Source organism: Leucoraja erinacea, chromosome 2 (assembly GCF_028641065.1).
Source record: "Leucoraja erinacea ecotype New England chromosome 2, Leri_hhj_1, whole genome shotgun sequence".
Lineage (NCBI taxonomy): Eukaryota > Metazoa > Chordata > Chondrichthyes > Rajiformes > Rajidae > Leucoraja > Leucoraja erinaceus.
Window position 1 is genome coordinate 106,379,949 of NC_073378.1, and position 16,673 is coordinate 106,396,621.

Below are 16,673 nucleotides of genomic sequence, written 5' to 3' on the forward strand. Positions count from 1 at the left end.
CCCACCCCGTTTTGTTCAGAAATTTGAGTTTACACTTCTACCATAATAAAGCAACAGACAAAGGGGACATTTTAAAATACTGTTTTTAACAAATCCAGAATCAACAAATTTACCCCCTGGGTAGGCAAAATTAAATTTACCCCAGGTGGGCGACGCTTACTTTAAGGCACAGTGTATAGTACAGCTCTTTAATCTATTCCTTGACAATTACACTAACTTTGGCTCACAATTGATTCAGTATGAGTGCATCGTACAGCTTCTGCTCTGTTAATCATGCTCTATAAGTGGAAGTTTGTTGAAGTTTTATTGATGCACACAGAAAAGGTCATTTCCTTTCCCTCATGGGGCCTTGGAATGCACTTACACAAAGGTCAATGGTTGCTGGTGCTTTATTGCTGGTGCTAAAGCACAGTGAAAATCTTTCTTTTTGCATACAGTTCAGTAAGGTATTGCTATACCTAAGCATAATCCTTGATTAGCAAAGTGTACGGAAATAGTCCACTGAGACTACAACCACGTTTTGGTGCCATTTTCAAAGTCCAGCCAGGCACTAGTTCTTATGAGCGGCACCTGATTCAGACAAGCCCCAGGCTGCTGCAGAGCCTCCAGCCATCGCCTTCCTTGTACGTCTGAATCGTCTAGCGAACTGATGTCCCTCTCCTCACTGTCCACCTTTGTTTCCTGGGGGCACCTCTTACAGTCGACCATGAGGGTGGGGAAGGCCAGCCCCTGGTTCACTCTTCTACCAGCCTTGCTCCTCGCCTCCATCATAGGCAGCTCCCCTCTCTCCGGTCTTTGGTCTTCGGGGATGAGCAGGAGCAAGCTTGGTGGCTTCTGCCAGGTCTTTGCATCAGGCCACATTGCCTGTCGGGCCCAAATTTGCTAAAGATGGCAACAAAGGTGGATAAGGTGGTTACTTAGGGATATTATAATGGGAGTTTTTACAACGTTCTCAAAGTCCAACCGATAACCATTAATTATCAGAGATGATTTGGAGGTATGGCCTAACGCACTCACGACACACATAAGACAGCAAAGATGAATCCTCCAGAGGCTGTTTCTTCATTAGTTGCTTTTTTATTTAAGTAATACAAAACAAAGAAATACCTCCTAACTTTCCATTCTTAATCGCTGTTCCATTCACATAATATAAATCACATAAAAGCTTCTTCTTGTGTCGTCTCTTACCATGTGTGTGTCGTGATTATGGTAGAAGACTGTTTCCCCTCATTTTCCGATACCAAACTGAAATTATAATCTGAGTCTGCGCCAGACTCCTATAACAAAAGAACACACCCCTACTATGTATCAAATCCCACCTACAAACATATAGGCAGATAAAAACTAAAACTAATAATATCAGACATGATAATAATACTGACTTAAGCTTAATGGCTCCTACAGATATATTAGTGTTTATTGAACCAGACATGGAAGGAAGGGGCAAGGTGATCCGAGTTAAATTGTGTAAAAGGAATTGTCACAACATGCCGGAGACCACAGTTCAAGTCAATGCAATATGGAAAGGTTGTGGAAATGGACATAATTGGAGAAATATAGTTATTACAAAAGTCTTACCAAGCTGCGGCTGTTTTCTGTTCCAAAGGAGACTGAAAGGGGATTCAGTAGAGGTGTACAACATTGTGAAAGCCTAAAAAGTAAGACAGGAAGGACTTTTTTCACTGTGACAGTGAGGGTGGTAACTAGTAAATTGGTGGAATTATTAAAGTAAAAATGAAGAAATAAATAGGATTTAGGTTTTGGAACTGAAAGGGTGATGGAAGTGGTTGAGGCAAATACCATCTCCACATCTAAAAAGTACTTGGATGAGCGTGTGAAGGTCTATAATCTGAGGAGGTTTGGACCAAGATCAAGGAAGTAAGATTAACCTACAGCTCAGTTTTGGACAAATGTGGACCAAAAGTCATGCAACGGAAACAGGCCCTTCAGCCCAAATTGTCCAAGCAGACCAAGATGCCCTGTCTACATTAGTCCCACCTGCCTGCATCTGGCCCATATCCCTCTAACCTTTACTATTCCTGCACCTGTCCAACTGTCTTAAATGTTCTTATAGTACCTGCCTCAACTACCTCCTCTGGCAGCTCATACCATATACCTACAGCCTTCTGAGTGAAAAAGCTGCCCTCCAATTCTTACTATATCTTTCCCCTCTCACTTTAAACCTGTGCCCTCCGGTTCTCACATCCCCTACGCTGAGTAAAGGACTCTGTGCATTCATCCTATCTAACCCTCTCATGGTTCTATGCACTTCTTTAAGATCATCTCTCAGACTCCTGCGCTCTAAAGTATAAAGTCCTAGCCTGCCTAACCTTTCCCTTTGGCTCAGGCCCTCGCGTCCTGGCAACATCTTTGAAAATCTTCTCTGCATTCTTCAGCTTCATAACATCCTTTCTTTAGCATCATGACCTTCATTGAACATAATACTCCAAACACGGCCACATCAATGACTTGATCAACCAAATGGCCTCATTCTGCATCTTCAACATACAATTCTATGCTCTTCTCTTGTGTAAAGTTTCCAATGACCACCTGTATTTTATAAGTGGAGGTAGGTTTTAGGATAGAGAGAGAGCGTGATCTGATTATGTGAAATCACAGATATGTTTAATGAATGGATGGTTCAATTAGCATTTGACCTATGAGCTAAACTGTAATAGAAAATTGGAATTGTATAATATTCCAATTATTCCTTCGGGGAGTTAAACTTACCCTGTAAGAGAAGTGCACGAATAATTCACACTTTGCACATGTGTATGTCAATTAGAAGAGACCCCTCTCTTCTCTCTTCTCTCCCTCTCTTCTTCCCGCTCTCTCTCCTGGCCATTCGGGCAATGTTCTTTGATCCCTTATGTTTCTGTTGTAGAAATACTGATAAATTGTGTCGGTATCCATTACTTCATTAATGATGGTAATGGAATGTTCAATTCCCAGAAAATACCAAGCACTGGTATCATCATACAAATATAAATATTAAAACTATAAAAGGAGAGAAATGCAACCCATCACAATCTTCCATAAGTCAACTTCCTTGATCCCATTTAATAAGGTTAGAGATGGTTTGTGTGTGTGTGCGAATAGTCAAGAGGTTGGGCCCATGGGGGAATATTTCTATAGAGGTAGTGGGCCAAGTGATTAACTTAGCCCTTTGCTCCTGCCTTTTAGGGAAAAAGAGATGCTGCCAAGGCATGCATAAAAATGAGAGACTAGTGACATTGGAGGGAATAAATATGAAGGAGAGGTACTTAAAAGATTGGCCATAAAACAGTCACTGCATGAAATGTATATGAGGTTATTACGTGCTGAAATTTTGGAAGCACTGGCCACAATCTTCCCATAGGACAGAGGGCACAGTACAGCACAGGAACAGGGCCTTCAGCTGACAATGTCCACGTCACGCATGATGCCAATTAAAGTAATCTCCTCTGCCTACAGATGATCCATATCTCTCCATTCCCTGCATTTCCGTGTGCATGTCCAAATGCCTCTTAAATGCCACTATCGCACCTGCCTCCACTGTTGCCCCTAGCAGCATGTTCCAGGCACCCATGACTCTCTGTATGAAAATGTTGACCCACACACCTCCTTTAAACTTTGTCCCTCTCACCACAATTCTCCCTTTACATTGGGGATTGGAAGTGGGGCAGAATACTGGAGTGTTTTAAATGCTATAACATAGTTTCAAGAGGTGAAGGATGAACCTGGTGATAATGGATCAGGGAGCTGAATATAGGGGGTGGTGGAAATATTCAGGTTGAGGTATTTATCCTTTGCCAATGGCCACTAAACATGAGTACATGTGCAAAAGTAGTTGTCCTGGGGATCCACACTCACCATTTAGCAACTTCAATAGTGAAAGTAAACATTTTAAATGCGACTTAAGAAAGGATGAACATGTGATATGGATCAGGGAGCTGAATATAGGGGGTGGTGGAAATATTCAGGTTGAGGTATTTATCCTTTGCCAATTGGCACTAAACATGAGTACATTGCAAAAGTAGTTGTCCTCACTTATCCACACTCACCATTAGCAACTTCAATAGTGAACTAAACATTAACCCGACTTAACAAAACATGTTAGCCTTGTAGTGGCAAGACAATTTGGATGCAATTCAACCTCCACTTAATGCAAAGTTGCTTCATTTAACTATTCTAATAGTTCTGCTTTAACTCATTTTCCCAATCTGCTCTGTAGTTGAAATACTTAATTCAAATCATGTTTCCTTTATGTTAAACTAACTATGACTTTTCAGATGGAGGCTGTGTAGTTTCATGTAACTTGATGGTTGTTTGTAAAATGAAGCAATCACTGAAAGATGTATTATCTTCCCACCAGAAAAAGCTACAAAGTACTGTGATGAAGCAGGCAACTGGTTTAAACATCCAGAAACCAATCGAACTTGGTCGAACTATACATTTTGTAATAAATTCACAGATTATAAACTAACGGTAGGTATCACTTGTTTATCTTCCAGGCATCTGAAATGCTTGGTGGTTGGGTTTACTTATAAATGTTGAGTGAAATCATGCAGCAGTTTTGTTTGGGCCAGACACAGGGGTGGTCCGTGTGTGTGTGTGTGTGTGTGTGTGTGTGTGTGTGTGTGTGGGGTGTGTGTGTGTGTGTGTGTGTGTGTGTGTGTGTGTGTGTGTGTGTGTGTGTGTGTGTGTGTGTGTGTGTGTGGTGTGTGTGTGTGTGTGTGTGTGTGTGTGGGTTAGGAAGTCTGGTTGGAGGTTTTTGGTCTTAGTAATGAAATATGGACAATAGGAATTAGAGTTGGCCTTTCTTCCATACAGACCTGTGCTGCAATTCAGTAACTCCTCTGTCTCAATATCACATTCCTACACTATCCCCATGTCCCTTGGTGCCTTTTGATTCGAGAATGTTTACCCACATTCTTCTTTAAAATATTCAGTAATTTTCTTCTACTGCCCACTGGTGTTACAAATTCCATAGGTTCTCCACCAGTAACTAAACCTCTTGTGTCAGAATTTTATAAATTTCAATTTTCTTCTAAATCCCAGTGAATACAAATCTAATCGAGTTATGACAGTCCCTACAACTCAGGAATCAGTCTGGTGACTCTTCGCTACACTCTTTCAATGGCAAGTCTATCCTTTCCTTTGTAAAAACGACCAAAACTGCAAATAACACCCCAATGGATGATTTCAGCAAAGCTTGCGTGATTATTGTAAGGGATTATTGCTCCTTTACTCAAATCCTCTTACTGGGAAGACCAACGTACTATTCACCTTAATTTGTTGCTGCAATTCATTATTTGTCTTCAGTGACGAGTACACAAACATGCCCAGGTCTCAGTAGCTCTAAGGCAGCAACTCTACCAGTGCATCACCGTGTCACTCAAAATATGACCTCACAATGCTATGTTCTCCTTTTGTTATTTATTTCTTGTTAATGTTTTTGTTTTTTTGAGCCTCTTGGTTTTTATCTATTTTTTTAACACTTTATTTCTCCAGTAACACAGGTGGTTGTATAATCCCATAGCCTCACAATATTTTACAACCCTCCCTTCATGGTGTTTTTTTCTTTGGCATCACGAACCTTGTTCAGTTCATTTGACACACAGTCATAACATAAGTTATACTGCATTTCGTTGTCTCTGTACTGTACACTGACAATGACAATTATAGTTGAATCTGAATCTGAATCTGAATCTGACTTTAAGGTGACACATAATACTGAAGTAACTTGAACAAGTTCAATCACAAGTTCAGAGATGAAAAGATGAATCAAATAAATTCTCATGGGACATAAGAACATTTTAGAACCTCATGTGCTCAAGAAATGACACAATTACTTAGAGTCATTGAGTGGTACAGTGTGGAAACAGGCCCTTTGGCCCAACGCCCACACCGGCCAACATGTCCCAGCTACACTAGTCCCACCTGCCTGCGTTGGTCCGTATCCCTCCAATCTTGTCCTATCCATGTACCTGGCTTTCTTAAACGTTGGGAAGTCCCAGCCACAACTACCTCATCTGGCAGTTTGTTCCATAAACCCACCACCTTTTATGTGAAAAAGTTACCTCGGATTCCTATTAAATCTTTTCCCCTTCACCTTGAAGGTCCTCGAGATCATTATGTCATATTAAATGTAGATAAAGATTCCAGTGTATTATATAAAGATTTTTGAAAATTATAACATATATACAATTATCTTTACCAATGTCTTTTAGTAAACGAGATTATCTTAAATCACATAGATAATTAAAATAATTACAAAAATGTTTAATAAGTGAACTTGATCATGGTTTGGTCATACTGTTTCATTTGTAAGGAATGTTTTGCTTTGCCCTTACCAGATGGCTCGTATCCTTTACTACATGGCTGTTGTTGGTCACACTCTGTCAATTATTTCATTATTGATTTCCCTGGCCATCTTCTTCTATTTCAAGTAAGTTTTTGGCTTCATTTATTCCATTTTTTAATCTAAGCGGGATTTTTTTTCCCTTTAAAACCAACTTCTGCTGGTACATTAAATAAATGACAAAAGGTTAGAAATTGTAATGACCACGAGGGCAATGTAAATGCAACAATCTGCAGAAAATTTTAAAAAAACACAATGTGCTGGAGTAACTCAGCAGGTCAGGCAGTGTCCCTGGAGAACATGGATAGGTGATGTTTCGGGTACTTGTTCATACATACAAGTAGTTAGCTCCAGATACATTGACTTTTTTTCTCGCAGCAGTATCACAGGTACAGACATACACAAAAATATACATTACACATAAATTATACATAAATAGCGCAAAGCAAAAAAGACTGCAATTTTGTTTAAATAAGTTGTTCCATGAGTTAAAGATTAATGGCTTTATATCCAGCAAAAGTTCCTGAGCAAAGTTGTCCAGGCTCTTGCTTACTCATGCAGCTCAGATTGCCAGAGCAATCAATCAGAAGGCCTTTTGTTACTTTATATGACCTGCCTAAATCCTGATATGAAAGATCATCTTAAATCTTCAACAAATGGACCTGATTATAATAACCTAACCATCAGCACAGCGGATCACAGCGGAATATGCGGAAAGGCCATCAGTCTTAAATTCTCAACCCAATACCTGGACCATATTAATTCTCTTCCCACCTTTCCCTGTTCTCCACCTGTAGCTTATTCTTTCTCAACAATGTGATTGAATCTGCCCCCATCACCTCTTTGAATTCCAAAACATGAAAACCCATGAAATGGTTTTCCTCAAGACATCATTTGCTTTTTACCAATGACTTTAATCCATGTAATTTGATTTTGGACTTCATTCCCTTTCCTGTGCTCACCACAGCCAATATTTGCCAATTTTTCCAGTTGATAATTCATCCCAGGTTGACACCTTATCGGCTTAATAGCCATGTGAGATATCTTCCAATTATGCCTCATACTGATTTGTCCAGGTTTCAGCTGAAGAGGCTAAGAAAATTTGACAGGTCTCCAGTGAGTCTTGCAAACTGACAGATGCAGCATAGAAAACATACAGCTTGCATCACAGATTTTTTTATGAACAGCCAAGACTGAAAGAAATTTCAGAGAGTTGTGGTGTAGCCCAGTCCATCACACAAATCAGACTTCCCACCATTATCTCCATCTACAATCATGCTACCTTGGAAAACCAGCCAACATTATCAAAAACCGTTCCCATACTTGTCGTTCCTTCTTCGTCCTGTTCCTATCGGGCAGAAGGTGCAGAAGCTAGAAAACGTACACCACCACACAAACTGCTTCTTCCTCTCTGTTATCAGGCTTTTGATGGGCCCTTGCATAAGATAGGATACTGTCTGATTCACCTCTACCCCATTTGAGGACGTTGGAATTTGTCTGTGGAACTCATGCTCTGCAATGCACTACAATGCTGTGAACTATATTCTGCATTCTGCATTTTCCCCTTTGCTCAATCTATTATAATTTAGCTAAACTTGAATTATTTATATGTGGTATATCTGATCTGTTTGGAAAAACTAAGCTTTGCACTGTACATTGGTAACACGTGACAATAATAAACCTAAAGTGATAGCTTTACCTCTGGAATTATCCTCCCAAACTTCTCTGGCTCTTCAATTCCTTTACAATTTTAAAACCTTTTTTGACTGATCATTTGATTTCAGCTCTAATATCTCAAAAGTAACTAGTTAAAAAGGAAGATGCAAGATAACCTAAAAAGTGATTCTAGCAGGAGCGCCAAACCATGAACACCTCACATCAACTTGCCCATCGCGGTTTGTGGCAGTGTTTCTTCGCCAGATATCCCAGGATGTTTTTGGATAGACTGACAGACTGGGAATTTGAGGATTTTGGATGAATTACGAAAGTGTGGCACAATAGGGATAAAAGTTGCTTACATATTTCATTTGATTTTACACCTATAAGGACCTTTCAATTCTCACTGTAGGTTGACAGGGACTTTAAACCTCAACAGTAAAAACATTATATCCCTACAGAATCTTCTGGCACACAGTTTCACCAATGTTACAAAGTTAACAGTAATCTGTTTAATACTTGACCAAAGACAACATACAAATCTGCCAAGATAATCCACCCACCACACGTTGCATGGGGCGATATATATTTAAAGATTCTGTGAAGTTTCCATTTATAATTATCCATGAAACACTCATGTTGGCCAACAACATGAACAGAAACTCAGAAGTGAAATATGAACCTTGTAGATCTAATGAAAGACACTAAATATAACCACACATCTGAGAAAATAGTTACTGGTTCATGCTGAGATCCTTTGTTAAACAATCAATGTGCAAGTTACTTTTCACTGGATGTTTAATGTCCCATGACAGTCTTCAAGCTTTTAAATGCAGCATGGACTTCTCCTTATGCTTTGTTTATTTAATCACTTTCATACGCTTAGATCCGAATTCTGTACAAAAGATATTGACATAATTTTTAAACACACAAAAAGCTGACAGTATAGAATAAAGAATGGCAACTTATTTTCCAAGTTCCTCCTGAGACATTTTTCTCCTTGAATACAATAATAGGTGTCATTTGCCAACCAGAGGAGCATTATCAGAATTTTAAAACTCACACATGACATTTCCATCTGTCAGTTTCCAATCAGCTTTTGCTCCAAACTGATACTTTGACAAAATTAAATTGAAAATTATCTGCTCAATAGATCGGTTGAGAGCTATATCAATAATTAAACAGCAATAATATTGAATCTCCAGAAGTAAAGTGGCCAAGAACTTCCCTCAATTGTAGGTGAACTTTTCCAGACCAACCAAAGTGTAAATAGAGCTTATACAATCTATAACCGAAAACCAAACTGGCAGAGGAATTCAGTGGGTCAAGCAGGGAATGGACAGACAACATTAAGGGCCGGGCTACTTCTTGAGACTGATGGATTGGCAAGAGAAATCTGAGAAAGATGGGTGGGGTGGGGCAAAGCCTGGAATTTGATAGGTGGATACAAGTGAGGGGTGAGGGGGGTGAATTGGCAAATGGGTGGAGTAAGTAACAAAGACGGCAAGTAAAAAGGAGACAAAAATGGTGTCATCACTCAAGACAATTCACTGGGCCCTTTATGTTTTAAGTTATCCTTGCAATTATGATGTAATATTCCCATCAGGGCTGCAAAGCATTATCTAATTCCCCCTGCAATGGTTTATATAAAGCATTGCGGGAAAACATGAACCCACATTGTCCAGGGAGAAACCACCATTGTGCATCCCCATGTTGACATGCCCTTCATACCACTGCGCTGAACTGGGAGGGCTTGAGAACATTCATTTATCATTTGTTTTGCTTTAAAGGATAAATAACTACGGGCACATGAAATAGTTAAATACTTAAGGCATTAATAAATATATATATTTATAAAATGTAACAAATTCTTATCTTCCTTCTTCACTGCCCTACAATTTACAGTCCAATGCATGAGCTTGCGAATCATGGTGTAGGCTCCTACAACTGATCCCTGAAGTGTAAGTGCAGGGAATCGAAGTAGATTCCATGCAAATTTCAATGGTGACTGTAGGTGGAAATGGCTGGAAGTGCACAGCCTTTGTGCCATGGTCCCTGAAACCTGCTGGAACATATTGAGCAATGTCAGCTGTTCTCTGCAGGAACTATTAGCAAAACTCAGCTGTGGTTCTGAAACTTTCTGAACTGATTGCTGAATGTACAGGTGTAGAATATCTTTAAAGAGGAGCTTGTTGTTTTCTCTTTAGACAAGTGTTATAAAGCAGTTTTATCAGAAAGCAGACTCTTGTGATGTTCTTCTCAAACACGTTCATTTTGCATTGAGTTGTGAGCCCCAACCTGTAGTTAATGTACTGTCTTATAAAGAAATCTCTACTTTTTTTGAATTTATGTTTGTGGTCATGAGTCACCCTTGCGATTCTGATGTGATTTCACCATCAGGGCCATAAAGGATTGTTGGCTTAGAATGAAGGTAATTAATCCCTAAACACTGCAATTGTAAAGTTCCATCCAACCCATTAAAAACTACGATTGTAGAGTTCCATCCAAGTCACAATCTCAATCTGGTGCCTACCCCCACCTGGTGTACATTTTCTGGATTTATATTTGCTGTGTCTCAACACATACTGAAAAACAATCTGAATTAAAATAAGAAAATTTCAGCCATATCTTTGTATGGCTATGATGAGAATGAGAATGATACTGGCTGGGTTGAACATTTGCTTGACAATAAAAAGCAGAAGCTGTTAATAAATGGAAAATATGCCAGCTGTGGCCAGTAACTATTGTTGAAAACAAGTCTTTTTCAGATATCTCTATTCATAAGTTTCAAATTATTCATAAATAGCATTGAAAAATATATATTATATTAAATCAAATAACATTTGTATATGACACCATAGTATGTGGTAGAGCATAAATATTAAAGATAAATTTCAACAGATCAGGAAAAATCTAGCAAAATTGTGTTTAGATTTTAAATTAGACAAAAAAATGAATTGCATCTATTCAGAAACAAATGTGTAATAAAAGTACACATCTGTTTCTGAATAGATGCAATTCTTTCATGGGCAAAGGCAGTCACTTATAGAAATCTACCACCAGCAAAACTAAATTAATTTGCACCCCTGGAGATAAGTTGAAACAAATTAACTATAATTGTACATAAATAATTTCTAACTTTGAAGTATTTTGGCTCCCCCTCCCCTCACCATCAACAACACCACAGTGACATAAGTTCCTGGGTACCATAATCGCCACAGACCTTAAATGGGGTGCCACTATACACTCCACAGTCAAAAAGACACAACAGAGGATGTACTTCTTGCGGCAGCTGAAGAAACACAATCTACCACAGGCAATGATGGTCCAATTCTATACAGCCATCGTAGAGTCTGTCCTCACCTTCTCCATCATGGTCTGGTTTGGCTCAGCCACCAAACATGACATTCGGAGGTTGCAGCAAATCGTATGATCAGCTGAGAAGGTTATTGGCTGCAACCTTCCCTCCATTGACAAACTGTACACTGCAAAGGCCAGGAAGCGAGCGGGTAAGATCACCTCTGACCCCTCTCACCCTGGCCACAAACGTTTTGAATCACTTCCCTCTGGAAGGCGACTCTGGATTGTCAAAGCAGCCACAGCCAGACATAAAAACAGCTTTTTTTCCCCATGAGCAGCAGCTCTACTCAACAACCAAAAATCTGGAGCCTTCTTTTGCTCTGGTATTTTATTTTATTCACATGTTTAATCGATAATGTTTTATTATTAATGTTTAATGTTTTATGTGTCATTCCTAACTGTCACTGTATGTCATGTTGTCACTTGCGTGCGGAGCACCAAGGCAAATTCCTTGTATGTGAATACTTTGCCAATAAACCTATTCATTCATTCAAAGTAACTTGAATAATTCTATGTCTTCTGTAATTTCAATCCCCGCATCCCACAACCTTGCCTTCACCCAACACCTTTACTGTATTCCCTTAAGCTCTTCCTTCAAATAAACTCTCCACCCTCACTCCTGATAGCTAGTGACATTATTTTATCATGTTGCATGGCCATTCTCATTACCAACCTTCCTTGCATTCTAAGCTGCTCATTTAGTCTGCTTTACTTCTAATTCCAGACCATTCTATGTATGTCCTTGGAAATTATTCTCCCCCGAGTCACTTCTAACAGTATTTGGAAATATTCCACTATGTCTGACAACTCACCACAATAATCCTTCAGCTGACAATCTTTCATTCTGCCTTTGACACCTTGTTTTCCATTAAACCCATTCTATCTCCTTTCCTGGTGTCTCTCCTTCCCACTACAGTCCTGGACTGTGGTGAAATTGTATTACCTTAAGTAAAAGGGTGCAGGAATTGGCTCTGAGCTTGTCTTATCTACAGCTATTTTTTTCTCTTTTAATCCCATTTTCACTAAAACATTGACTGCCTGATTTCTATTCCAGTTCTTTAAACTTGCTAAAGTTAGAAAGAGTGGTTGTTTACTGTCCCCTTTCCATTCATAAGTATGTGTTTACTTTTTATCAGGATGCGTGTCTAAGTAATCAATGCAACATTTGGCATGGAAAATAGATAAACTACCCTGGAAAAGGTGCAGAGAAGATTTACAAGGATGTTGCCAGGACTTGATGGCCTGAGCTATAGTAATAGGTTAGGCAGGCCAGGACTTTAATCCTTGAACTGTAGAAGGACTAAGGGGTAATCTTATGGAGGTATATAAAGACATAAGGGAAATGGATATGGTGATTACAAAGAGTCTTTTACCTAAGGTAGGGGAACCAAGAACTAGGAGGAGAGTTACAAAAAGCTGGAGTACTCAGTGGGGCAGGTAGTATCTCTGGAGGGAAGAAATAGGAAATGTCACCCATTCCTTCTTTCCAGAGATGCTGCCTGTCCCGCTGAGTTACTCCAGCTTTTTGCGTCTATCTTTAGTTTAAACCAGCATCTGCAGTTCCTTCTTACACAAGAACTAGAGGATATAGGTTTAAGGTAAGAGGGGAAAGATTTCAAAGGAACCTGAAGTACAAACTTTTCACTTAGTGGGTATATGGAATGAGCTGCCAGAGGAGATAGTTGAGTCAAGTACTAGAACAGCATTTAAAAGACACTTGGACAGGTACATGGATAGGAAATGTTTAAAGGGACACAGGCCAAATGCAGGGAAATGTGATTAGCTGGGATGGGGCATCCTGATTCGCACAGACGTGTTGGGCCGAAATACATTTTTCCATGCTGTTTAACTCTAGGATGTTGGTGCATATTGTTTGAAGTAGGATAATTGGAAAACCGAAGGTAAATACTGTATGTTTATCACAAAAATCATAAAACCAGTGCTGAAGCAGTTGAATGAGGGATCAAACGCTGAATTACATCCAGGAGGAGGTGGGATTGGAAGGTGGAGTTTGAGGGAACTATTGTAGAACAAAAATCCTGCAGTGGAACAAGGATTCCATGGCAGACGAAGTTTAATGCGGATAAATGTGAGGTTATCCATTTTGGTATCAAAACCAGGAAGGCAGATTACTATCTAAATGACGTCAAGTTGGGAAAAGGGGAAGTACAATGGGATCTGGTGGTCCTTGTTCATCAGTCTATGAAGATAAGCATGCAGGTACAGCAGGCAGTGAAGAAAGCGAATGGCGTTTTGGACTTTATAACAAGAGGAATCGAATATAGGAGCAAAGAGGTCCTTCTGCAGTTGTACAGAGCCCTAGTGAGACCACACCTGGAGTATTGTGTGCAGTTTTGCTCCCTTAATTTGAGGAAGGACATTCTTGCTATTGAGGGAGTGCAGTGTAGATTTACAAGGTTGATTCCCGGGATGGCGGGACTGTTATATGCTGAGAGAATGGAGCGGCCGGGCTTGTACACTCTGGGGTTTAGAAGGATGAGAGGGTATCTCATTTAAACATATAAGATTGTTAAGGGCTTGGACACGCTAGAGACAGGAAACATGGTCCCGATGTTGGGGTAGTCCAGAACCAGGGGCCACAGTTTAAGAATAAGGAGTAAGTCATTTAGAACGGAGACGAGGAAACACTTTTTCTCACAGAGAGTGGTGAGTCTGTGGAATTCTGAGAGAGCTAGATAGGGCTCTTAAAAATAGCAGTCAGGGGATATGGGGAGAAGGCAGGAATGGGGCATTGATTGGGGATGATCAGCCATAATCACATTGAATGGCGGTGCTGGCTCGAAGGGCCGAATGGCCTACTCCTGCACCTATTGTCTATTATTGTCTATTGATTCAAATCAGAGGTGGATTGACTTTTAACACATTTATGAGGTGATCGGCTGGACCTCTGCTAGAATGGATTCATGTTATTTTTAAGTATTACAAGGTATTTCTCCCACTAACGAAACATAACGTATAAAATGTAAGTTCTTTCGAAAAACAGAATAAGCTCAAATTTCTAACTTATATTCTATTTTTATTGGAAATGAATCACTCTCATTAATCAGGTTTTGATGTCAAGGCAAGGAAGTGTCTAAACATGAGAAGCCTGAGTGCAGAAGATTTGCATTACAACTGTGGGCTGCTACTTTTTAGTGTTGTGTTGACAGATGAATAACATAATGATGTGAATTGGGACAATCTCATATGTTACAAAGGTCTTTTGTAACTTTCAGGAAGGGGCCTCCTTCAGTAATTGTTTTTTGCCCAAACCCTTCCTCCAGGCATAGATTATGTTCCAGCAGCTTTCAATTGGTACCCAGTGTGAATCTTGCTGGTCTAATGGCTCCATGGTACTTTATTGTCACATGTACTGAGGTACAATGTCATTCAGTAAAATCTTACAATACATGAGCACAATCATACCCAAGTACCAGGGCAAAGGGGGATCTTGAGTGTGAGTTATTGGATTGATAGTTACTCACTGGTAGGAAATTCCACTGGAGCTAACCTTATTCCAGCTTCCAGACCATCCGTCTGTCTTTCTAGATTTTCGCCGAGATAAAAATGCCCAATGTGCATCATCTCTTCCTTTATGGCAAGAGGACTAACTGCACATTTGGCAAAAGATAAAAGAGGCCTGATTTATTGTAAACATGACGAATACTGATCACGATGTTGGCAACATTTAAAAGTCCGCTTAGTGAATAAATTAAATCCTCTCAAAGAGCTTGAGCTGACTGTATGCTACTAACTTTAACCCCCTTCTCTGATCTTTTCTAGGAGTCTCAGCTGCCAAAGGATAACACTCCATAAAAATTTGTTCATCTCCTACATGTTTAATTCAATCTTTACTCTGATCCAACTAATGGCAGTAGCGAATGACAAGGATGTGGTCTCCCGAAACCCTGTAAGTATTAATACATCAACAACTTTTATTTGTGTAGCAATTTTACCATGATAACTCATCATAATGCAATTCACAGGTGTGCTGTGAAGCACATTGTGTTACGGAGATGCATGAGGAAATTTGAAGGCAGATAACCTGAAGGTAGGCCAAGGAAATGTGATGAAAAGGGCAGAAAGTGTCAGATAGGTCATTTCAGATTTTAGCTCTTTTGGGCCCAACAGGGAGGCTCGAACATACAAAATTGGAGGAATTTGGATATCTTGGAAGGTTCTAAGAAGAAAATTATTAAATGAACCATGGAAGGATTTGAAAAGAAGAAAGAAAATTTTAAAATTGGGATTCAAAATAGGACTTGAAAGGTTAATTTAGATGGTGCTGTGCAACCAATTCTTTGTAGTAAATTATTAATTTTTTAACAAGCATATTCTAGTACATAAATGAATCATACGTTGACCCAACACATACCCGGAATAATTCTCGTAAACCTCCTCTGGAACCTTTCCATTGCTAGCACATCTTTCCTCAAATATGGGGCCCAAAACTCCCCATTTAGAAAGTAGTCAACAAGTTGTGAACTTCCTCCAACATTTGTACTGTTTTCTATTCGTTCTCTTTTCCACTATGCCAGAAATTAACAACATTTTTAAAAAGTGGAGAACATTTTCCATTGCTCATTAAAGATGATTTTCTTATTGTTCAACGTGGAAACAGTGTGTATTTTACTCTCTTTACAACTGCAGGATTAATAATTATCAAGAAGATACTTTTTTTGAAAATATAATAAAATGATAAATTATATAATTCTGAAATTTCACTACTATGCTGTCTGTTTTCTTTCTTCTTCCTTAATCCCTTTCTTGGATGATATTACCATTACTTTATTACTCTCAGCTGCTTCATATTAACTGACTTATTTTTCTCTGGGTTAATTTCTGATTTAGAGCAGGATTTGTCTTACTGATGTCCTTGATTCATATCTGTTTTGTTATCAGATAACTACTTACTTAATTTGTTCCTGTCATCAATTTCTATTAAACCAATTAATAGTTTTGTTTTGAATTAAATGTTTCACTGTCAGAAACTTAAAACCGTTACATTAATTAGTTTTCTGAAATTAACAAAACGGAAAGGACCTTATAGTGAATTAAATAAATGTATTTCTTTATCAAAGCCACCTTTTTTGGCTGCCTTTTTACTCCTGGAATAGTAAGATGGATGACAAGATTGTCAGGAATTTACTGAAAATGTGTGCCATTTCAATAGAACATCCAAAGCATTTAGTTTTGTTCTGATACGGACTTTCCGAGAAATTATAGCACCAGTGAGCTATGCTACAATTTATTATTTCAACCCTTCAAAGTTTTTGGGCCATTTACACCACTCCACCAAGGCCTTCGGCAAAAT

At 39.1% G+C, this 16,673-nt stretch overlaps 1 protein-coding gene across 2 annotated transcripts in view; it reads left to right on the forward strand.

Annotated features, from left to right (window-relative positions):
- calcr (calcitonin receptor) overlaps positions 1-16,673 on the forward strand; it is a 194,631-nt gene that overhangs the window by 107,911 nt on the left and 70,047 nt on the right. For both annotated transcript variants that reach the window (XM_055662731.1, XM_055662721.1), the window contains exons 5-7: positions 4,355-4,467; positions 6,339-6,430; positions 15,143-15,269. In XM_055662731.1, the coding sequence (XP_055518706.1) occupies positions 4,355-4,467; positions 6,339-6,430; positions 15,143-15,269 (332 nt within the window). The remainder of the gene's footprint in view (positions 1-4,354; positions 4,468-6,338; positions 6,431-15,142; positions 15,270-16,673) is intronic.